Source organism: Salmo trutta, chromosome 1 (genome assembly GCF_901001165.1).
Source record: "Salmo trutta chromosome 1, fSalTru1.1, whole genome shotgun sequence".
Classification (NCBI taxonomy): Eukaryota; Metazoa; Chordata; class Actinopteri; order Salmoniformes; family Salmonidae; genus Salmo; species Salmo trutta.
The window spans coordinates 21,258,335-21,282,971 of record NC_042957.1 but is presented as its reverse complement, the minus strand read 5'-3'; the positions used below and the strand labels follow the sequence as shown (position 1 = coordinate 21,282,971).

General features: G+C 42.9%; 2 protein-coding genes across 3 annotated transcripts in view; both read right to left on the bottom strand.

Moving 5' to 3' along the window:
* The window catches only part of akap12b (A kinase (PRKA) anchor protein 12b), a 62,565-nt gene extending 58,680 nt beyond the window's left edge, over window positions 1–3,885 (bottom strand). The window contains exon 1 of the mRNA XM_029743241.1: window positions 3,550–3,885. Within this exon, the coding sequence (XP_029599101.1) occupies window positions 3,550–3,666 (117 nt within the window). The 5' untranslated portion in view covers window positions 3,667–3,885. The remainder of the gene's footprint in view (window positions 1–3,549) is intronic.
* A 9,095-nt stretch (window positions 3,886–12,980) lies between these two features.
* The window catches only part of mthfd1l (methylenetetrahydrofolate dehydrogenase (NADP+ dependent) 1 like), an 82,428-nt gene continuing 70,771 nt past the window's right edge, over window positions 12,981–24,637 (bottom strand). For both annotated transcript variants that reach the window (XM_029742895.1, XM_029742814.1), the window contains exons 24-27: window positions 24,003–24,110; window positions 23,727–23,879; window positions 14,495–14,608; window positions 12,981–13,612 (exon numbers count right to left, since the gene is read on the bottom strand). In XM_029742895.1, the coding sequence (XP_029598755.1) occupies window positions 14,519–14,608; window positions 23,727–23,879; window positions 24,003–24,110 (351 nt within the window). In that variant the 3' untranslated portion in view covers window positions 12,981–13,612; window positions 14,495–14,518. The remainder of the gene's footprint in view (window positions 13,613–14,494; window positions 14,609–23,726; window positions 23,880–24,002; window positions 24,111–24,637) is intronic.

The window sequence follows — 24,637 nt, the reverse complement described above, 5'->3', positions numbered from 1 at the left end:
ACATACACTCAATTAGTATTTGGTAGCATTGCCTATAAATTGTTTAACTTGGGTCAAACATTTTGGGTAGCCTTCCACAAGCTTCCCACAATAAGTTGGATGAATTTTGGCCCATTCCTCCTGACAGAGCTGGTGTAACTGAGTCAGCTTTGTAGGCCTCCTTGCTCGCACACACTTTTTCAGTTCTGTCCACACATTTTCTGTAGGATTGAGGTCAGGGCTTTGTGATAGCCACTCCAATACCTTGACTTTGTTGTCCTCAAGCCATTTTGCCACAACTTTGGAAGTATGCTTGGGGTCATTGTCCATTTGGAAGACCCATTTGCAAACAAGCTTTAATTTCCTGACTGATGTCTTGAGATGTTGCTTCAATATAGCCACATCATTTTCCTACCTCAAGATGCCATCTATTTTGTGAAGTGCACCAGTCCCTCCTGCAGCAAAGCACCCCCACAACATGATGCTGCCAACCCCGTGCTTAACGGTTGGGATGGTGTTCTTCGGCTTGCAAGCATCCACCTTTTTCCTCCAAACATAACAATGGTCATTATGGCCAAACAGTTCTATTTTTGTTTCATCAGACCAGAGGACATTTCTCCAAAAAGTACGATCTTTGTCCCCATATGCAGTTGCAAACCTTAGTCTGACTTTTTTATGGCGGTTTTGGAGCAGTGGCTTCTTCCTTGCTGAGTAGCCTTTCAGGTTATGTTGAATCAGGACTCGTTTTACTGTGGATACAGATACCTTTGTACCTGTTTCCTCCAGCATCTTCACAGGGTCCTTTGCTCTTGTTCTGGGATTGATTTGCACTTTTCGCACAAAAGTACGTTCATCTCTAGGAGACAGAACGCGTCTCCTTCCTGAGCAGTATGACGACTGCGTGGTCCCATGGTGTTTATATTTGCGTACTATTGTTTGTACAGATGAACGTGGTACCTTCAGGCATTTGGAAATTGCTCCCAATGATGAACCAGACTTGTGGAGGTCTACAATTTTCTTTCTGAGGTCTTGGCTGATTTCTTTTGATTTCCCCATGATGTCAAGCAAAGAGGCACTGAGTTTGAAGGTAGGCCTTGAAATACATCCACAGGTACACCCCCAATTGACTCAAATGATGTCAATTAGCCCATCAGAAGCTTCTAAAGCCAAGACATAATTTTCTGGAATTGTCCAAGCTGTTAAAAGGCACAGTCAACTTAGTGTATGTAAACTTCTGACCCACTGGAATTGTGATACAGTGAATTATAAGTGAAATAATCTGTCTGTAAACTATTGTTGGAAAAATGTATTGTGTCATGCACAAAGTAGATTTGCCAAAACTATAGTTTGTTAACAAGACATTTGTGGAGTGGTTGAAAAACAAGTTTTAATGACTCCAACCTAAGTGTATGTAAACTTCTGACTTCAACTGTATATAATAACAGACCATGAGGCACTACTCAGTCAGATGGAATCTCTGGGATACAGGTAAACCTGGATTATATGACAAATGAAAGAAGCCAAACCCCACATCATAAGACAGGCTTAAAGCCAACAGCAAACTTCAAAAGCTGTCTGGATCCCGACCATGATGGCCCTGAGATAGAAGGCCCTTGGCCAGGTGATATAGTCTGCCACAAAACATGCAGTCAATGTTTAGTCACTAAAGGGCTGTATAACTGTCAGTCTGAAGGTCTGACACATTCAAGCCTTTGATGAACTTCACTTCAGTCTGAAAACTAACAGGTGTTGATTCAAGTCATAGCTACTTCAGTGAGAAGATGATCTCTTCCTGATCTAATCAAGTTTAGAGTGCTCTCCAGTTCCTTAGGTGGGCATTAAACCAATCAGACGGTGACATTAGATGGGAAACATTTTAGATGGGGAAACCATGAAAATCATTGCCTTCATCATCACTGCATAAGAAAGGCATTTCACTGTACTTGTGCTCGTGACATTAAAACGTGAAACTAAAGCTGGCTCCTGTATCCAATTCTCCAACACATTTGGGTGAAAATGTATGTTTGAAAGTGTGACATTTGCTATGGATTTGCTGTTCAGCAGTGAAGGGTAATATTTCAATCTTCTTTGATATAGCTGTTGACCTTTCAAATACAACAGAATAAAGATAAACTAAAAACTGACCTTTGACCTTCTACCCATAGAAAGGTCAATAAATTCAATATGTTTTAATGGTGCCTCAAAAACAGCAGGTGGCCAAATGTGCCAAGCAATTAGCAGAAGTCATCCCAAAGTTGTATTATTCACACATAGCCAACAGAAGCATTAACACAGCAGCAATACATTTTACATTTACGTCATTTAGCAGACGCTCTTATCCAGAGCGACTTACAAATATCCACGCGCCAATAGATCCATAACTCATCTCATCTTACAGTAGAAAAAACATCCCTCATGCCTATCAGCAGCTCTCAGCAGCAGATCGTTGGACACACACAGTGCCCGGCCTGGCTTCTAGAACAAATTGTGTGTGTGTGTGCGTGTGTGTGTGTGTGTGTGTGTGTGTGTCTGTGTGTGTGTGTGTGTGACCGTGCAATGGTTTCAAGGATCTCAAGTCAAAACCAGCCAGGCGCCCACTTGAACATTTGCGGTGGTCTTGTTATTTTCTTTTCATACAGTGCAAATAGAGACACATGCCTTCCCACTGCTAAGTCTGGAGCGCTGCACTGTCCACCACAGCAGAATCAGCGTCATATGGACCTTGTTGTTGTCAACATGATCCATGGTTAATTGTTTGCAATATAACATAGATGTGGCAATTATGCACCCTACATACTAACATGGGACCAGCAAATTTCTCAATTAATTAGCAATTTATGAGCAGCTAGGTCAAGCACATTGTAATCAACAACATGGCATTATCATGTGACAAGGTGACACAAAAAGACAAAAGGTAATTAGTGGCCAAAATTTGGTCTAGGGTATCTTAGAATATTTTTCAAAAAGTGTGGGAAACTGTCTAGATGTATAAACCTGGAGACCAAGATAAGACAAGCAGCTGTCAATCAACATGAGGGGGTGCCATAATATTCTGCATGACATAATTTAACAAAATATTGAAGCCTGTATTATGATTGCATGTTTGTTATTATCATGATTATGAATATGATTACAAATGTTTACTAAATATCTACTTTATTATTATTGTCATCATTCTACATCACAGGCAGAAAATCCATGCTGCTATATTGAAAGGCTCTCAGGGACTGTTGATGTCGTGAGACCAGGTATTGAGCAGTAAATCGTGACCACGGCAGACAATTTTCGGGGGTGCTGCTGCTACCAGCCACAGACAGACAGGCTCACTGCTGCGGGCACAGGCACATTGCATTACTCAGCGAAACTGCCGCGCATCCCACCAGCGATCGTTTATGATTTCTAACAAAATGTTCGACATTGATGCCCAATATTTATATTTTGTTAATCTATCAAAACAAACTCGTTGGAACTGCCCAAGAGGGTATGCGCCTGGTATTCTCTGTGGCAAGCTTGCGGGTAATGACATTGTCAGCTGTAAAGTGGCCTGTACTAGGGTATGTATACTTTTACCTTGGCGTCGACAACGCTATCCCCCTCCGAAATCGCGTTCACCTCCGCGCTCAGCTCCTCGGCTGACGCATCCTCTTGGCTCTTTTCGTCTGGTTGCGCTGAGGTCTGTGCTCCCATGGCGAAAACCGCACTTCTTTCTCCTCTTTGGTTGATTTGGCTCGTGCTCGCTCCGAAACCACCGCAAACGCGATAAAACTTCAAAAGGTAGTAAGCGACACCAAGTATGTATCCACGCGCCAAAAATGCGTCCTAAGGACCGCTCCGGGATAGTCGAGCTATTAAGTGATGAAACGAGAGCGTCAGCGAACTGTTTTAGGGCCCCCTCCTCCCCTATCACATGGACCAGGCCAGTGCGCCACGGCACGCCTTGCAGCATCAGATGGGATTGGGAACGAGGCAGAAACCTGATGAGAGAGGGGAAGAGCAGTCACATTATGCAGCATAGCCCATACACCGACCTCATCCTCCACAAAATTAAATTAGTCCAACTTTGAAATGAATGAATAAACAGAACATAGGCTAGGTCAGAGGAGTTATTCAATAATGTTAGACTTCAGCGTGTAGGTCTACACAGGGATAAATACATCTTAGTGTGGAACATTGTCTGATGCTGACAGACATCAGGGAAATGGAGGACCAGTGTCCGGGCTGTGAGAAGTTTCTCTCTTGCTCTCTCACAACATATCTGTATGTGGAAATATATCATTAACAGGCTTAATTTGGCACAGTCACAACGCACAACACACAGTTACTGTTAATATGTTTTGCATAAACTCACTCACACACACACACACACACACACACACACACACACACACACACTTCTTTTTTTTTGTCATATTTTTCCCCCCCAAAAAATATCTTGTTTTTTTCCCACACTCCATGTACAAACGTATACTTACAAACAACAATTTACAGACACACACAAACAATAACATCTAATCTGCCTGGACAGTTATACTCACATCCCTATCCCTAAGTGCCTGCATTGTTTGACACTTGACCTAAAATTGTATCAATTTGATATTCTTGGCAGCCCATGCTATTTCAATATTGTAAAATAAATCATTCGATATTTTCACTGTGTTAATGATGGTGAACTGATTGATTTCTACGTTTTTAGTATACATTTTTTTCAAGATGAGTGATGGGAAGATTGTTCAGTCCATTGGGTATGTAACTACCTCCCCATATGCCATGTCTTGAAATATGCAGACGGACTGATTAAAAGTACTTTTACATTGTAATACTTCTGACAGCCAACTTTCTAGCTCCGCCCACAACTTCCGGACTGTATAGCGTTCCCAGAAAGCATGGATCATTGAGTCATTATGAGTTTCACACTTCAGACATGACTGCCTTTGTACTGTAGAATTCGTGAATTTGGCCTCTTGTCTAATAAATTCTATACTTAAGGTTATAATGGATTAAGCATACATTTTCATTAACTGTAATTTTGTTAGTTCTGCTCCAACTTTCCCTCCATCTTGTGCCAACATAATTTATTATTAAGTCTTGGTCCCAGTAGTTGATATTTTTTTCTAAGTGACCATAACTTTTCTGCAGCATTGAAGGTCTCCAAGAACACAGTGGCCTCCATAATTCTTAAATGGAAGTAGTTTTGAACCACTAAGACTCTTCCTAGAGCTGGCAGCCCGGACAAACTGAGCAATCAGGGGAGAAGGACCTTGGTCAGTGAGGTGACCAAGAACCCGATGGTCACTCGGACAGAGCTCTAGAGTTCCTCTGTGGAGATGGGAAAACCTTCCAGAAGGACAACCATCTCTGCAGCACCACCAATCAGGCCTTTATGGTAGAGTGGCCAGACGGAAGCCACTCCTCAGTAAAAGGCACATGACAGCCCGCTTGGAGTTTGCCAAAAGGCACCTAAAGACTCTCAGACCATGAGAAACAAGATTCTCTGGTCTGATGAAACCGAGATTGAACTCTTCGCCCTGAATGCCAAGCGTCACGTCTAGAGAAAACACCTGCCACCATCCCTACGGTGAAGCACGGGTGTGGCAGCATCATGCTGTGGGATGTTTTTCAGCGGCAGGGACTGAGAGATTAGTCAGAATCAAGGCAAAGATGAGGGAGCAAAGTACAGAAAGATCTTTGATGAGTGCTCAGGACCTCAGACTTGGGCAAAAGGTTCACCTTCCAACAGGACAACGACCCTAAGCATACAGCAAAGACAACGCAGGAGATGTCCTTGAGGGGCCCAGCCAGAGCCTGGATTTGAACCCGATCGAACATCTCTGGAGAAACCTGAAAATAGCTGTGCAGCAACGCTCCCCATCCAACCTGACAGAGCTTGAGAGGATCTACAGAGAAGAATGGGAGAAACTCTCTAAATACAGGTGTGCCAAGCTTGTAGGGTCTTACCCAAGAAGACTCGAGGCTGTAATCGCTGCCAAAGGTGCTTCAACAAAGTACTGAGTAAAGGGTCTGAATACTTATGTAAATGTGATAATACATTTTTTAATTTGAATAAATTAGCAAAAATATCTAAAAAACAGTTTTTGCTTTGTCATTATGAGGTATTGTGTGTAGATTGATAAGGAAAAAAACGATTTAATAAATTTTAGAATAAGGCTGTAACGTAACAAAATGTGGAAAGGTCAAGGGGTCTGAATACTTTCCAAAGGCACTGTATGTACCCCATCTAATTTATGAGAGTCAAATGTCTGACAGGAATCAAATGTCTGTCAACCAACTTGTTGAATTACCCATTGTATGAGCATGGAAAATCAGTCAGTCAGAACAGAAGCTACAATAGGTCCCTCTGGTATAGCCATGAGGAGGCCTGACCTGTTCATTTAGCCATCAGATCCCTGACTGAATCCTGACGTGGAGACCACAGACAGACAGTGAAGCCTTTAAAAGCATGAATTAAGCCGTTTGAGAAGGCTTGAATCCTAAGCAACCTGCCTACATATAGTTTGAAGTACAATACCAACATAGTTCCTGTAGTAGGTCAAAGCTGTGTGCTGGAAAACCTTGGTAGAGCATGGGTGGATTTGACATCATGGTGCTCATTTGAATTTCTTTTCATTTTTGGCTTCAGACCAATGCCTACTTCTCACTTAAAACAGAGTTTTTTGTTTTTTATAATGTATGAGATGAAATAATATGCTCTGTATAGTTTTCATGACCTACTGTAGCCCCTTAAAGTCTCGCTCTCCTGCCTCAGCCTCTGTCGCTCTCATGCCTCTCTCTCACCCTATGCCTCTTTCTCTCCTTTTCTCACCTGTCTCTCTCTCCCCCTCTTCTTTTTTCTCTTTCTCCTCTGTCTATCTCTCTTCCCCTGCCTTTCTCCAGCTCTCCGCTCCCTCTTTCTCTGTCTACCTGCCTCTCCTCAGCCTCTTTTAGCCTGCCTCTCCTCTGCCTCTCTCTTCCCCGTCTGTCCGTCTCTTCCTTAAACTCTTTTAGTCTGCCTCTCCTCTGCCTCAGCCTCTCTTCTCTGCCTCTCTCTACTGTGCCTCTCTCTTCCCTGCCTTTCTCCCTCTCTTCTAGCTCACGAGGTCACCTACCAGCTGCTTTGCTTTAAAATTTGCATGTGGCAGCCTCCCGTGAGAATGCAAACACAAACACAAAACCCAAGCCTTGTACAGTACAGTTGGTTCAGGTCCGTGAGGACAGTTGTGCTGAAATGTACTGGGTGTTTGATAAACAGGAACTCCTCAGTAGAAGGAGTAGTACCATTACACAAGGCTGTGATGAACTGGATGTGGAGGTCCAGAACAGACTTTCTGCTGGATCTGGAGGTACTGTGTGTCGAGTTGGAAAGCATCCTGGTGATAAGGGGTATAGGAACTGAGCTGGCTAGAGGATGATGTAGTTGAGGCAGCCAAGATAATGTGAACAAAAATAATAAATATTGCTGTACTTTTCCTACTTTGAGAAACATCCCTGATCTTAGTAAGTTTTAAACATTTTGTTTTTGGATGTGAGCTTTACTATACAGCATAACAGTGAGATCCGGTACCATCTGTTTTAATACTTCGAACACTGTAGTCAGTGCTATTCTATTCTGCCAGTTGGGCCTTGGTAAAAGCATGGGGTCTGTCTATTAGACACACAGAGCACAGTCAGAGAAGAAAACAAACTCCAACAATCAAACAGGCATGAACTCATTGTAGAAAACAAAAATTCCCCACTCACCCACCTCTATACTCCTCTTATCGGTTTAGTTGTCCTTTCATCTAACTCAACTTGTACTGTATTTGTGGAACAATCTTAAAAACTCTTAAATTGGATGTTTTGGTGCCTAGGACAATTCAGACTCCTGATTGAGGACCTTATTGATGATGAATGTGTTTGTTTTTTATGAACTTGCTCTGTTTCTGCTTGCATTTCGTGTTTTGTATTTTATGTGTATATTTTTGTTATTTTCTGTAATTCAAGGCTCTTCAGTAAAAGAGACCTTGGTCTCAGAATGACTCTCTGGTAAACAAATAAAAACTACATTCACATATCCCAAAAACTCTCACATAATCCCAAATACATGTATCATCATCATCATCCTCAGTCATACAGTGAGTTCCAAAAGTATTGGGACAGTGGCACATTTTGTTGTTGTTTTGGCTCTGTACTCCAGCACTTTGGATTTGAAATTATACAATGACAATGAGGTTAAAGTGAAGACTGTCAGCTTTAATTTTAGGGTATTTTCATCCATATCGGATGAACCGTATAGAAATTACAGCCCTTTTTGTACATAGTCCCCCCATTTTAGGGGACCAAAAGTAAGTGTATTAAAGTGACAAAAAGTTACGTATTTGGTCCCATATTCATAGCAAGCAATGACTACATCAAGCTTGTGACTACAAATTTGTTGGATCCATTTGCTTTTTGTTTTGGTTGTTTCAGATTATTTTCTGCCCAATAGAAATGAATGGTAAATAATGTATGGTGTCATTTTGGAGTCACTTTTATTGTAAATAAGAATCTAATATGTTTCTGAACACTTCTACATTAATGTGGATGCTACCATGATTACAGATAATCCTGAATGAATTGTGAATAATGATGAGTGAGAAAGTTACAAATATCATAATCCCCTTCAAAAATGCTTACCTCTCACCATTACAATAACAGGGTCAGTCTGTGCTTTAACCTCATAGTCATTGTATCATTTCAAATCCAAAGCGCTCAAGTACAGACCCAAAACAACAAAAAATGTGTCACTGACCTAATACTTTTGGAGCTCACTCTCTGTATTTCAGCTCTTCCGTCTCCCCTGCTGCACACTCTTTCGGAGGGGTTGGGTTAAAAGCGGAGATCAAATTTCAGTTGGAACTTGTGTGTAATTGACCAATAAAGTGATCTTAATGATCTTCTCTTAGGGGTTTTGAGTAATGGCTGTGTTAACGTACGCTGGCTGTGGTAACGCTGTGAAGCAGTAAAACACAGGGCTTGCGTTTCTCTCGATGATCAGCCGTGTGTGTGTGTGTGTTAGCTAACCGCTAACAGCCATGGACAGACAGTCTACAGGTTCTCCTGATGTTATTCCAGCCCATGCAAGATATCAGTACGTTATTACAGGGGGAACAGAGGAGATGGAAAGACAGATGGACTGAGAGTGAGAGATATTGAAACTGATAGTACTCTGAGCGTTACATTTCTGAATGATAGTTTATTTTACATCTTTAACTGTGTATTTTCTTCTTTGGTAAGACAATAAGAGAATCATTGAGGAAGGGAAGCTAGACAGAGAGGGAAATATGAGAGATACATAGAGGAAAGTACAGTCGTGGGTCTTTATTCTTAAAGTCTATCAGAAAAGGAGTTATGATCTAGGATCTGTTTAGCCTTTTTGATCCTAATGAATAAGATTATATGAACAGGGGAAACCTGATCCCGGATCAGCAGTTCAACTCTGAGACACTATGAATACAGGCCCTGATGTGCCATATTGGTGTGTACTCCTGTAGATGGTATGTAACAGGCAGTGTTGATTGTGTGAGGAGTGAAGGCTGGCTGTAGAGGATGATAAACCTGTTGTCCTATACTTTATTTAGCCCCATAATGAGAGGGAACTAACCTCGACCTTGGGATTCCATAACACTTTGTAAGATTATTTCTCTCCCTCTCTAGACTCTGCCCAATGTATGTGACTGAACAGAGATAAGTACACTATATACACAAGAGTGAGTGGATTTGGCTATTTCAGCCACACTCATTGCTGACAGGTGTACAAAATCGAGCACACAGCCATGCAATCTCCATAGACAAACATTGGCAGCAGAATGGCCTTACTGAAGAGCTCAGTGACTTTCAACGTGGCACCGTCATCGGTTGCAACACACTACCGAGTTCCAAACAGCCTCTGGAAGCAACATCAGCACAAGAACTGTTCGTCGGGAGCTTCATGAAATGGGTTTCCATGGCTGAGGAGTCGCACACAAACCTAAGATCACCATGCACAATTCCAAGCTTTGGCCGGAGTGATGTAAAGTTCCCCGCCATTGGACTCTGGAGCAGTGGAAATGCGATCTCTGGAGTGATGAATCACGCTTCACCATTTGCCAGTCCGACGGACAAATCTGGATTTGGCAGATGCCAGGAGAACACTACCTGCCTCAATGCATAGTGCCAACTGTAAAGTTTGGTGGAGGAGGAATAATGGTCTGGGGCTGTTTTTCATGGTTAAGGCTAGGCCCCTTAGTTCCAGTAAAAGGAAATCTTAACTCTACAGCATACAATGACATTCTAGATGATTCTGTGCTTCCAACTTTGTGGCAACAGTTTGGGGAAAGCCCTTTCCTGTTTCAGCATGATAATGCCCCCGTGCACAAAATGAGGTCCATACAGAAACAGATTGTTGAGATTGGTATGAACTTGAATGGCCTGCACAGAGCCCTGACCTCAACCCCATCAAACACCTTCGGGAAGAATTGGAATGCGAGCCAGACCTCATCGCCCAACATCAGTGCCCCGACCTCAATAATGATTTTATGGCTGAATGGAATCAAGTCCCCGCAGCAATGTTCCAACATCTAGTGGAAAGCCTTACCAGAAGAGTGGAGACTTTTCTAGCAGCAAAGGGGGGACCAACTCCATATTAATGCACATGATGTTTGACGAGCCGATGTCCACATACTTTTGGTCATGTAGTGTATGTCCATTTTCTCACCTGATGCTTGCCTTATTAACCATACATGAGCTGATCTTCACACACACAGACACACACAACTGTACCACGCAGAGATGAGCCAAAATTGACTGTCGAATAAAGAAAAAAATACAAATTCAACAAGACAACATTCAGAATCCTTTCAGTGAGAAAATAAGTCCACATCTGGCTAACAGAAACTGTGTGGTTGCTCTCCAGAGAACACATCCTTGGAAGGAATACAGTATTTACACTGGACTGATGATGAGGGTCTTGGTCCCTGGCCACAGGATGGCTGTGTTGTTAAAGGGCTCTGTCATTGGACGACCTTCACCATGCCCACAGGAGGAACTTCTGATGTCATCGAAAATATGGGGGAGGCATGAGGGTGGGGGGGAGGGTTGAGGGTGGGGGAGGGTTGAGGGTGGGGGAGGATGGGTGACGGTGGGGGAGGAGGGGGAATGTCGTTAAAGTGAAAGCCTTTACCGGAGATGTCGAGGTCAAGGCAAATGAGACACCAACCAACCAACCGCTGGCTGTTGCGCTAAGAAGGGCATCTCACACAAGCGCACACACACACTTACGCGCATACAGCCAAGACAACAGGCATCAATACTGGGCTCCTCTCCAAAGACATCTCGTCTATCGTAATAAAAAATGACTTACTTGGCAATGAACAATAGGCATGTGTGTTCAGCCTCACCCTGCTGACTAGCACTCAGCACCCTGCTACCCTGTCACAGGAGGGGGGTGAAGGGGCCAGGACAGGGGAAGGTACAGAGGGTGAGTGGGTATCAACAGGGGATGATAGAGGTGAATGGGATTGGACAGGGGGGAGAAAGGGGCGACATGGTTAGGACAAGGGAGAGCGAGGGACTGAGTGGACAGAAGCATGGGAGGAGAGAGGGGGTCAGTGAACTAAGACAGGGGGACGAGAGGCGGAAAGTGGGCTGGGAGAACAGAAGGGGGGTATGTTCGTTAAGACAGAGAAGATGGGGGTGAGTGCGTTTGGCCAGGGGAGGTAGAGGGGGTAGCTAGAATGTGTTGTGGGGAAGAATGTAGTGAACTTGTAATTACTTTTTAGAGTGAACCTTTTTACACTGGTGGGTGTGAGAGTGGTGGTGACTCTAGCCTGTTTCTGACTGAGCCGGTTAGAGCTAGCTAAGGAACGTAGCCTGCCTTATGGGATGGGTACAGCAGAGATGCCACGTATACAACTTCATGGGGCAAAACACACCCTAATTGGCCCAGGTGATCCTGTCATTAGGCCGTAAGGGCAGTGGAAAACCAGGACAAACCTATGTAAACCAAACATGGGTCAAATAGGCTACATACAGTATGTCAAATACTTGAGCTTCTTGATCCACACACACCTGTAAGTAGTACTGATCCTTAAGGTTACACTAAGAAATATGCAGGACCTGTCCTTGGTACTGAAATTAAACACTGAATACTCAGTCATAGCGCAGTATCTACCTGTATGTAACTCAGGAGAAGTTGTTTTATTTGATCACATAAATTACAAGTTATCGCAGTCAAATTGGACTGATTCAGGATTAACACTATGCATAAACAAACCCAATTTGACAAGACTCAGACTAGCCAGTGCAATTTATTCCTATGACAGAGATGGAGTATGATTTAAAGCTCTTTAATCTGTCATCACCCCAAAACAAAGAGGTTAAGTCCAGCAGTACATGTACTTATGCACACACACACACACACACACACAATTACAGCCCGCTCAGTATGAATGAGTGCATTCCTTTCCCTCTGACAATGGAACACACACACTGTACTTAGAGAGACCCCAGAGAACAGAGGCAATAACAGACCTAGCAGGTGTGGAATGCAAGCTACGACACAAGCACACATGTACACAGGCACCACGTAGCAACAAACATCAGATCATGACAGACGGAGCTGACATTCTAGGGTGCTGTGAGGGGGCCGGCTCTGAGGCCTGGATTTCAGGACCATCGAGGGCTAAACTAAATATGTGAGTACATTTGTTGTTATGTATTCTGGCATTGTTGTGCTTGATTGTTTGCACATGTCTAGGTTCATGTGCATCCATTAGTGAGTATATGAGTATACTTGACTGTGCTCGTGATTGAGTGAGTGTATTCAACTGTTCTGCATATGTACATTTTTCACCCAAACCAAAAATAGCCATTGTGCCTGTTTTGGAGGCTCTCCTTAGAGAGCTCTGTGATAACAGGAAGAAGTCTGTGTCCAAACAACAGATGGACTGGTCTCTGCTCACCTGCTGGGTGTGAACAACAAGACAAAAACTAAAATAAGACAACAGAACTGTAGAGTAAATACAATTGTTTATTTTAAAAAGGCACAGTTGTTATACGGTAGAAAACCATGGTTTTCCATAATCCATCTAATTAAACAGCGTTAAGTAGAAGTAGAGCATCAGCACACAGCTAGTAACCAAACTGTAACAGCCACCCTAATGGCATTTAGCAGAATGTAGTGGATTAAGAAATGTTAGACGAGGCTAGATAACCACATTTAAAACAACTTGTGCGTACAACATGAATTTAGTGCATAAATACATGAGCACATGTACTGCATTACACTAAATAAAAGCATATTAAGTCACATTAAGAAAAATGAAAACAATAAAACCAGCACCACGACATGAGATATTATGGTAGTTCATCTCATTAAACAAATGTAAAAAGTAACAAAATCTTTTACCTCATTTATAAGGGGTTACAGTTAACAGAACTACAACATGGTTAGGCCTTAGGCCTTATTTGGTTTAATATCGTTGATGTGCAAAAGAGTGACCCCAGCCTTTGCAGTGGCGTTGTGGAACCCTGTAGGTAGGAAGTGCCATTAGAAGGGTTAAGCATCTTCCATGGAGGGTGTAGGGCTCTTCCTCCGGTCCTCGCCATGCTCCCTACAGGGCAGGAGGGACTTTCACAGAGCCTGAGGAGAGAAAATCAGAACGTTGGAGAAGAGAGTGACTGAGTGACTGACTGAGTGCATCTCTAAATCTAGGGCCATAGCCTTGGTGCTGAGTGAATAGGGAATAACACTGAGTGAAAATATCCAGAGGAGTACTGTGTATTGACGCTGAGGCAATATTTAACACCGTCTAGGCCAAGTGAGCCACTCAGAGGAAGGACAATGAGGCACAGGGAGTACATGCACACACTACTCAGACACCTTCCTTGTATGAGTGCTACACATGAATTCAGTTATGTAAACATCAGGTTCCTACCCTACACGGCACCTTTCTTGTATGAGTGCTCTACAACAACACATGAATTCAGTTTCACAGACATCACGTTCCTACCCTACATGGTATGTGGCAGATAGACTACATAAGCATTAACAAACTGGTTCACTACTGACTGAATTTACAGGAAAAATGTAGCAGTGTTGTCGGCTGCCTGACGGGATATAACGAGACTGCTGCTTACTGTGGCAGTGGAAACAACACAGATACACAGACTGATTCATATGTAGCTAAGATAATAATTTCTCCATCTGGCTTACTGGAACTGTAAAGACATTGTTGCGACAGCCACAGGCTCCCTTAACCTTGGCAACAGCTACACCTCTCAGCCTCTCATTTCAGTAAAAGTGTTTTAGGCACCATTGGGTAAAATCTAAATGCCAAAAATAACGTTACTTAAATTCAGCGGAATAAGATGTGTGTGGTATACAGAAAAATCTATATCTGTAACTTGTCCAAAATGTGTGATCGATTTAGATGTCAAAAATGAATATGACCAGCATTTTCAGCTATATATAATATGGAAATAAAAACTGGGTCATAATGGTTTGAATGGAATACTATTTTACCTGTGTGATTGTTCTGAAGCATGCTCAGAAGAGCCCAGTGATCTCCTCGGTAACTGGGTCGAGGTCAATGTCATAGAAACAGGGTCGCGTGGGCAGGCCTGGCATAGTACTCATCTGAGGGGGAGAGGGAGGGGGAGAGAGAGTGAGGAGGAAGAGAATGAGCAAGTTAGTCATCTGTGCATTGCATTGATCAACCACTTGTGAAAGCAGGTAAAATGATTTGCTTTCCTTTTGAGTTGATTCAATTTGAATTCAGTTCCCAATTGAGTCTTCGATTCATGAGTTTACATACATTTTATTCATAAAATTATTGAAAATAACAGGAAATATTCAAAAGTTTAACAGCGATTTACAAACACTAAAAGGAGTCTATAAGACAGCCCTGAGCAGAGCAGCCTCTGGTCTTCACTGTAGTGTATTTTTCCAGCTCAGAGAGATGGATTTCTAATAACTTAACCAGCAGTGACGCATAAGAGCCAATAACATTTTAACGTAATTTTTACAGGAGATTAAGAAAAAAAACAAAACTAAATCAAATTTACAGGGAAACTAAGGTCAGACGGGGCGGGGCTCAGAGAGAGAAAAAAGGAGTTGATTGGACAACGACCATAGCCGATTTGCAAAGTGGCCAATAGGGACAGCCAGCTGACTTGACCAATTCAAGCGACCAAAGCACTATTGATTGGGAGTAGGCTTGCAAAATTCTGGGAACTTTCAATAGATTCCCCAATATTCCCGAAATCCCAGTTGGATGATTCCCGTAATCAGGAGGGAAACTGTAGGAAATCCTGAATCCTCCAACCAGGATTTCTGGAAAACCAGGGAATTTATTGAAAGTTCCCGGAATTTTGCAACCCTATTTGGGAGTCATGCATGTGTCATTAGAACTCTGTTGAGATGCTATGGATCAGGTTGTGTGTTGGGCTGACAGTTATTGATGAGCAGAATGGAGAGGAAGACAAGGGAGAGGTTATTAGAAAGGAGGATAAACTAGAATGATTAGTCCAGACTTGGTCCAGATGAACTATGTGAACAGCCGGTTTCCCGGAATAGAGATGTCTCTTGTAGATTCTCTAACAAATAACAGGACCACTGTTTTACTGTCTGTGATCCACTACAGTCAAAGTACAGGTAGTCCTATCTCAGGACGATCTGATTAACCTATTCCAGTAGCTATCGCAGCTTTCTCTTCATAGAAGACCCATACATTCATCTGTAGCGATGGACAAAACTCAAGTTACGTGGTGAAACAAACTAGACTTCTGAGCCAGTAAACAAATTCACTTAAACAGGTCAAATCAAATTAACAAGAGCCTTAAACTACACTAATGTACAACTTAGCCACAAATTACATTCCTACGTAACTATTACTGACTATCTAAGTTGGCCCTACAGTTGAGCCTAGAGTTAGGCTAGAATGTGACAACACAGGAAGTATTTTTCATTCAGCCAATCATCTTTCAGCTCCAAGAGCTGACCCCAGTAAGACTAGCTGTCACCATTGGTGTCGGCTAACGAAGACATGGATGTTGATTAAGGCAGCCCTCCGCACCTCTCTGATTCAGAGGGGTTGGGTTAAAAGTTACAGGCCTATATGGTCATTGGTATTTAGCACACAGAATAAAAAAATAAAATAAAACCTCTCCCAGACCAACCATACAAACTCTAGCTGCTGTAAATGACAAGATTGTGTGTTAACTGCATAATGCTTCTGCATATTCATGACAACACCACAACACAGCTGCTCAATGGTAAATCATGAAGAGTGGGATGTAAGGTTTGGAAAATATTTTCTATAATGAAATAACTGATCTGATGTTGAATTACTATAATCCAAACTCATTTAATTCAGTCTGCTGGAGATCAAATCAAGATGAAGGAAGGGGCTTCCCTATTACTTCTACACTCCCATCTATGTGACTCAGAGAGTGATTGCCAAATGGGTTGACAACCCATCATAAAGGACTGTGGTGTCTCTCCAGCGCTTCTGTTCTTTGTCCCCATGTGAGCGTCGAAAGAACGTACATCACATTATTTCAATTCCAAGTAAACCAACCAAACTAGACCAGCCTGAAAAATAGAAAGGGGAAAGGTGGGAGATCATGGTCCCGGCACAAAATAGCTACAGTTACAAAGCTGACACATGGTGCTATGCATTTCCACCAAACCAGGTCAAAATCCTCTGGCAGCGAAACACCCTTGCCCTAGGAAACTGTAGAACTGCACTGCAAAAAGTTCATTCTAAGCAAGCCTAAATATCTTACATTGAGTCATAATTCCTAGTTTTTTTCCGTACCCCCAAAAATATCACATCATTTTCCCTTCTTATTTGTAACCTAAAAAAGGCTTAATACAAGTAATTTAATCGTCGTAATAAGGTAAATTATCTTGAAAAAATATCTTGAAAGAAGATAAATTACTTGTACTAAGCCTTTTTTAGGTAAAAAATAAGAAAAATATCTGCCAATGACGTTAGATAATTCAGCTTGCTACAAAATATAATTCATTATAAACTGGGTGGTTCAAGCCCTGAATGCTGATTGGCTGATATACCATGCGTATGACAAAACATTTATTTTTACTGCTCTAATTACCTTTGTAACCAGTTTATAATAGCAATGAGGCACCTCGGGGGGTTGTGGTATATGGCCAATATACCACGGCTAAGGGCTGTATCCAGGCACTCCGCGTTGTATCCTGCATAAGAATATCCCTTAGCTGTGGTATATTGGCCATATACCACACCCCCTTGTGCCTTTTGCTTAAATAATGCACGGTATAATTCAACGGCAATGAAGTACATTTTTACATGTTCTATATCTGAGCTGCTTTTTAAAGCAAAAGTCGAATTGAAAACATTGGCATAGTTGAATTCGATTTTCATAATAGCAAGCTACTGTAGGAGGACTAATGGTTTGGTTAGCTAAACTAGCAAGTCTGTTTGGTTACCAAGGCAACTATTGTAGCTATGTAGTAAACATGCTAGCTACTTCAGTGGATGTTGAACACATTTCATAGTCACAAATATAGCATTGGTATAAGCGGGATAATCAACTCGGGAACTATATGCGTTTTCTGGAAGATAAGGCAACGCCGTGGAAGGTTAATGCCACACCATCCATGTTGTGCATTGTTTTCCATAGAACGCATAGCCCCTTGATTATCCCTTAACATTACAGTATCTAGGTTGTTGTCTTCACAGTGGAAGGACACACAATCAGAGACCTACCCTGGGACTTACAGCTTTGGCCCTCAAGGAAAGAGTCAAAGTGAGGGTATGACTGGGAGTATGGGGCAGGAGAGGAGAAGACAACTAACTGCCCAGTAGAACAGGGTGTTCCTCTCACTAATGGAAGAGAATACACTCCTGCAATAACATGTGCGGCTCCATTCCAAACAAAAACCTGTCTTCTTCTCTCTACACTTGTTGACACGGAATTACAGAAACTAAGGGACTGGGCATCTAGTCCAATCAGACCTCAGAAGGTGAGTCATTTGGGCAAACGGGCACTGTAGCAGTTTTGGATTGGAGCAGCTACAGTGTCACAGAGGATTAAGAACTTTAAACAGCTCAATTTGATTGGGGGGGGGGGGGGGAATGGGTCGCTTTACAGAGAGAAGATTGAGAGCCTAGGAGGATATCCTGAGGTAGAGTAAATTAAAATCAACTGACTGCTTAAATATTATTCTGGCGTGAGGCGGTGGAATTAGGCATAATGAAATCATGGACATGAAGAGGAGGACATGTGAAAGGACAGTCACGAGTATGCCTATGGTCAATAGGACTTGCTCTGAAAACACCATGGAAGGAATGATCATCTCTCCAATATGGAGAATGGTTCATTTATCCAAAACAACCAATTTGTTCCAATTTTGGACTTGGGAGACACTTGTCCTCTTATTTTGCATCTACATTTGTAATGCACCTGTGACTACCACTGTAATTTTGTAGTCCCTAGTGACTACTAGGCATTAAAACCTCTTAAGGATCCCATAGGATAAGTGTCCCTATACCGGGATGGTTGTTGCTAACATGCGCTAATGTGACTAGAATGACGTTGTAAGTAACAGCAAACTTCCCAAGACATAGACATGTCTTATATAATTAGAAAGCTTAAATTCTTGTTAATCTAACTGCACTCCCCAATTTACTGTAGCTATAATACCATGCTATTGTTTGAGAGTGCACAACAACAAAAAAACTTTTATCATGGCAACTGGTTTGATACATTCACCTCTGAAGGTAAATAATGTACTTACATTCAGTAATCTTGCCTTGATTTGTCATCCTGAGGGTCCCAGAGATAAAATGTAGCATATTTTTGTTTGATAAAATCCATTTTTATATTCAAATGTAGGAACTGAGTTCTACAGTTTGAACCACTGTTTGTATTATCTTTTATCAGATTTAATGTGTTATATCATCCCCAGTTTACAATTGGCTCATTCTTCCCCTCTCCTGTCCCCTGTAACTATGTCCCAGGTTGTTGCTGTAAATGAGAATGTGTTCAGTCAACTTACCTGGTAAAATAAGGGTTAAATAAAAATATATTCTCCTACATTAATTTCACATTTCCACAAATATCAAAGTGTTTCCTTTCAAATGGTACCAAGAATATGCATATCCTTGCTTCAGGGCCTGAGCTACAGGTAGTTAGATTTGGGTATGACATTTTAGGAGAAAATTTTAAAAAAAGGGTCAGATCCTTAATTATCACTTCCTAGTAAAAAAAACTATGGTAACACTTAATGTGAACCTGCATCATAGTGGCTACATAACACTGCCATTACAATGACAGAAGAGGTCATAAACAGTCCTGTCAGCAGAGTTAAAGAGAGGAGGGAAGGTAAGAGAGGTTGATGGAGAAGATATGGTTCAGGTAGTGACAATAGGTGTGCTGTTCTCCTTTGGTCCCATACTCCTGAGGCAGCCGGGGAACTTGTCGGAACACGCAAAACACGGACGCTCTGTGGCTAAAGATGGAATCCTGGCTCTGCCAACAAATTCCCTCCATTATTCCCAAACAATGCGCCATTGTCTGGGAAAACCCTGGGGCTGACAATGTAGCACTTACTCTATCACTGTGTAACACCCCTCCACTGCACTGGAGAGGAGTTAGGGGCTCTTAACTCGGAATACTACGAAATACCACAAAAACCCACCATTGATTTTACTCTTCCTACCACAGTGACTAATCTTGATGCGGCTTCTCTCTCAGCTCTAAATGAACCAAGTCCATGACTCTGGCTGGCCTCAGCCAGGCATATCTACTTTTCCCCTCGCAGAGACGGGTGATAATTCATCATGGTGGAGACAGTGTCCACCCATAATGGCTAATATGATTTGGAGGTGAATCAAATGGTACTCTGTTTGTCTGTGTGAGTGTGGATCGACATCTGAATGACTCAGAAGAGACGCTTTGTAAATAGATAGATTAGCGTGTGTTAGTGCTCTTCTGACTGACGGGCCTAACTTCAAGTTAAGACTGGGAGTCCGCCTGATCAACCAAACTACTCAGTAATCTCCTCCACATAGCCTAACTCACACACTCTCATTTAAACAAAACAAATATATATATTTTTTGTGATTACTGATCAAATTAATTTATACATTTATAATTAGCAGGTTTTGTTATCTGTTTTAACAAACCTTTTTTATTTTTGTACTTATGTATTGTATAGAATTTTTTTGTGGTGTGGTTTTCATATCAGCCCTTGAACTTCCAACCTGCAACACTGTTTTTTTGTTTTAATTCGTTTTTATCTGTATTGTCTATCACTTGTTTTCTTTGGTGCAAATAAATAAAGAGATGAGTGGGGGCAGCTTTGAACTCTGACCTGTGTGAGTGTGTGCTTCCTTAAGTGAGAAGTTCACAGTAGTAAATTGTAAATATGACCCGTCGCACCGCAAGTTAGGGGTCTCTTTCAGGAGCTACGGGGCGGATAGCACAACTTAAATGTAACATTTATTTAACTAGGCAAGTCAGTTAAGAACACACTTTTATTTACAATGACAGCCTTCACCAGCCAAACCCGGACGACGCTGGGCCAATTGCGCGCCGCCCTATGGGACTCCCAATCATGGCCGGGTTGTGGTACAGCCTGGAATCGAACCAGGGTGTCTGTAGTGACGCCTCAAGCATTGAGATGTAGTGCCTTAGACCACTGCGCCACTCGGGAGCCCAAAAAAGTCTATTCTATCCTATTCTGACTTCAGCCAGGGAAGTGCTACAGGAGTTTTGACAACCCACTGCCTTTCTCATGGGGGGGAATTGTAACAAGAAGCTTAAATTATAAGATGTGAGGCTTTAGGCTGGTGTGCGTATTAGTTTATGGTGTACTTAACATTTCCACATTTGATTGGGACGTCATCGCGAGTGCATTGGGAGGTCACAACCTGTAGATCAGAAACCTATATATTTCACGGATTGCACTCCTTTGACATCTCTACAACGTTGTAATTGTCAGGACTACACAAATCAAAACAGAGCTTGGAATTCCTGGTAAAAAGTTGTGTGTTGCTACTTTCAACTCTCTCTAAATATAACCTCTAGGTGACAGAGGCACAGCGGGACAAGTGAACAGGATCTCTAAACTCCAGCTATTCTGAGCTTTATAAAGAGGAGACCTTCATGTCTTAAAGTAACGATGGACTGTAATATCGCTTTGCTAATTTCAGCTGTTCTTACCTTACATAACATGGGCGTGGTCTTTTACCAAACAGGGCTATCTTCTGTATACCACCCCTAACTTGTCACAACACAACTGATTGGCTCAAATGCATTAAGGAAAGACATTCCACAAATTAACTTTAAACAAGGCAGACCTGTTAATTGAAATGCATTCCAGGTGACTACCTCCTGAAGCTGGTTGCGAGAATGCCAAGAGTGTGCAAAGCTGTCATCAAGGCAAAGGGTGGCTAGTTTGAAGAATCAAATAGATTTTGATTTGTTTAACACTTTTTTGCTTATTTCATAGTTTTGATGTCTTCACTATTATTCTACAATGTAGAAAACAGTAACAAATTAAGAAAAACCCTTGAATGAGTAGGTGTGTCCAAACTTTTGACTGGTACTGTATATATTAAAAATCCCTGGTTGAATACCCCTGCTCTAATGGGATATGGATTCTACAGAGACCTATTGTTTTCCCTGAGACCCCTCCCTCACATATCTGGGAAATGACATCAGCCCCTTCCTGGTTCCTCACCCAACTAAGGCCTTCACCTGCCCCTCCCTCTCTTTACTCCCCCGGGCCCTTCAGTTAGTCAAATCTCTCCACCTGCGAGAGAGAGCGAGATGACCCTGAGGTCAGGGTGACACAAAACTGACATGACAACCACAACAGTGCTAATTAAACTGTGTGCCATCCCTGCTTCTCTCCTCACATTGGGTCTCGTGCTCACAAAGGCAGGTGCAGCGAAAGCGACCCGTCTCCCAGACAAAACATTCAAGTAACTAGCTAATACACAAGCATATTGTACAAACAAACGTCAAAAACACACTCACGTGTCAGATCAACACTCTGGCACGCGTTTAGAAAACCTACAGGATACACACCCAAATGCATAGATGGCTGCCGTAACGCTCACTTGCCTTACACAGTCGTCTAAAGCTACTTATTGGGATCAAAGGACTTGTCAATGAATTCAGACATCAATTTAATAAAATAAATAAAAAGGTCAAGTTCACCAAACTAAAAGACAGTACATTACAGGAACTAATCTGCTAGCCTTTTAGACATGGATCTAATCAGATGCCAGGAGGAGACTATGGGCCAGGCGAAAAAAAGGGGGAGAGTTCAAGGAGCTGCTAGTAAATTCCCTCTGGGGTCAGGAGTCATAGTTCAAGGGTCGTGATGGCTACACAGGCCCTAGCAGATCAAAGCGGTGGAGGCGGGTGGCTGGAGAGACGTCCTACTGACCGGCGGCCGCCCCTACCCAGCATGCCGGGGAAACAGTGGGGAACCTACTTCCTGTACGACCAACAACTGCCCACCAACCGGCTCCATCCAGCCAAGCCCATCATCCCCAACCCATCTCAGGGGTTATCAGGAAGGTCTGGGGTTAAATCCAGTTCAGAAGAGGAACATCCAAAGGAGAGTAGAGGGTAATAGATAGATACACACACACGGAAACCCGGTGTGTCTGCGTATGCGATAAGACTTTCAGTGGGCAGCTAAGGAAGTCTAGCAACTTCCTTAATGACAGAAAGGGTTCAGGGTCGAAAGGAATGAGGTTTAAAGCAGAGCTTCGGATGAAAGATTTCATTGACTATTGTATATATATTATTTATTTTTGACCCTTTTTTCTCCCCAATTTCATGATATCCAATTGGTAGTTACATCGCTGCAACTCCCGTACGTACGGTCTCGGGAGGTGAGAAGGTCGAGAGCCATGCGTCCTCCGAAACAAGACCCTGCCAAGTCACACTGCTTCTTGACACACTGCTCGCTTAACCCGGAAGCCAGCCGCACCAATGTGTCGGAGGAAACGCCGTACAACTGGAGACCGAAGTCAGTGTGCATGCGGCCGGCCCGCCACAAGGAGACGCTAGAGCGCGATGGGACAAGGACATCCCGGCCAGTCAAACCCTCCCCTAAACCGGATGACGCTGGGCTAATTGTGCGCTGCCTCATTGGTCTCCTGGTCGCAGCCGGCTGCGACACAGCCTGGGATCAAACCCAGGTCTGTAGTGACGCCTCAAGCACTGCATCGCAGTGCTGTAGACTGCTGTGCCACTCGGAAGGCCCCTAAATGACTAATGTTTGAATTGAGAACCGTACAAGAAAGAATAACTTTTTTTTCTCTTTTTTTTCCACTCGTATGTTCTTGAATTCCTCACAGCAGCAATGTAAGAGTAAGTCACACACACACATCGTTAAGAGAAATTCCTGGCATTTCTGGCGCCAGAAGTCTGGTTAGAGGGACTACACCTCAGGAGGCACAGCTGGGCAGGGTCAAAAACACACAAGGGACACTAAAGAAAACCACACACACACACACACACACACACACACCCTGCCACTCAAAAGAACAGTCACAGACATATTCACTTCATACACACTGTGACTCTCTCCCGTCTCTAACACTCTCTCACACATGAGACACATTGAGAACCAAAAGTGGGTCACGGAGACCGCGTTCATGTAAAAATGGCTTAACCCTGCCTTAAATCCCTATGGAGACTAATAGCGCCTCATTCTCTGTGCTGCCAGAATCCAGACCACTCACCGTTCCCACCAATGGGTAGATGAATCCTGCCCCGATGCTGGCGCGGATGTCTCTGATTGGCAGGGTGAAGCCGGTGGGCGTGCCCTTCTTCTCAGGCAAGTGTGACAGGGACAGGTGGGTCTTGGCCATGCAGATTGGAAGCTTCCCGTAACCCTGTGGGCAGGAGCACAGGAACATAATTAGACAACTGAATTAATTCAGTGTGTGTGTGTGCATGAGAAAGTAACTATGTAAAAGCTTCAATAGATCATGTGTAGTATGGTATGGTGACCTCACCTGCTGGTTGTAATAGTCTATCTTGGCCTGGGCCTCTGGAGACAGCTCAATGTCATCAGCCCCGTACACCTTCTGGGCTATCATCCTAATCTTCTCCACTATGGGGGTCTGGGAGGACAGAAGACATAGGACAGTATTCAGCAAGGACCTATGGGAAACAGACGTTTAGTCTCAAAAGGAACTAAAACCTTAAGGACTTTGCTCTCACACAGTGTCTATGCATGTGCACAGGTTCGCTTCACACTGTTACAGCGTGGTAGCCAGGGCACCAAAACAGCAGAGGAGGAGTTGAGCCTCACTCTTCAACGCTCTTAGTTGTTGCAGAAATTGACCCACTATGCTGTTTACTTTCTGCATCTACGTCATATCGCCGTCTACCTTTAAAAGGTCTTTCTCTGTCACATTTAAAATCAGTAGACAAATGCTAGGAGAGTAACAACCTAGGGAATGCAGTATGTATTGTTCTTCCTGAGAAGGCCTTAGTTAGCCTAGGGTCGTAAACCCTTCTACTGGCCAGTCATCTAAAGAAACAGAACTCCATTACATGATGCTAGCGCTAATCAGAGAGACAAGCAATGGCTTCATGGACCTACACACACACCCGCAGATGCACGTGAGCCCACAAACACAGGCGC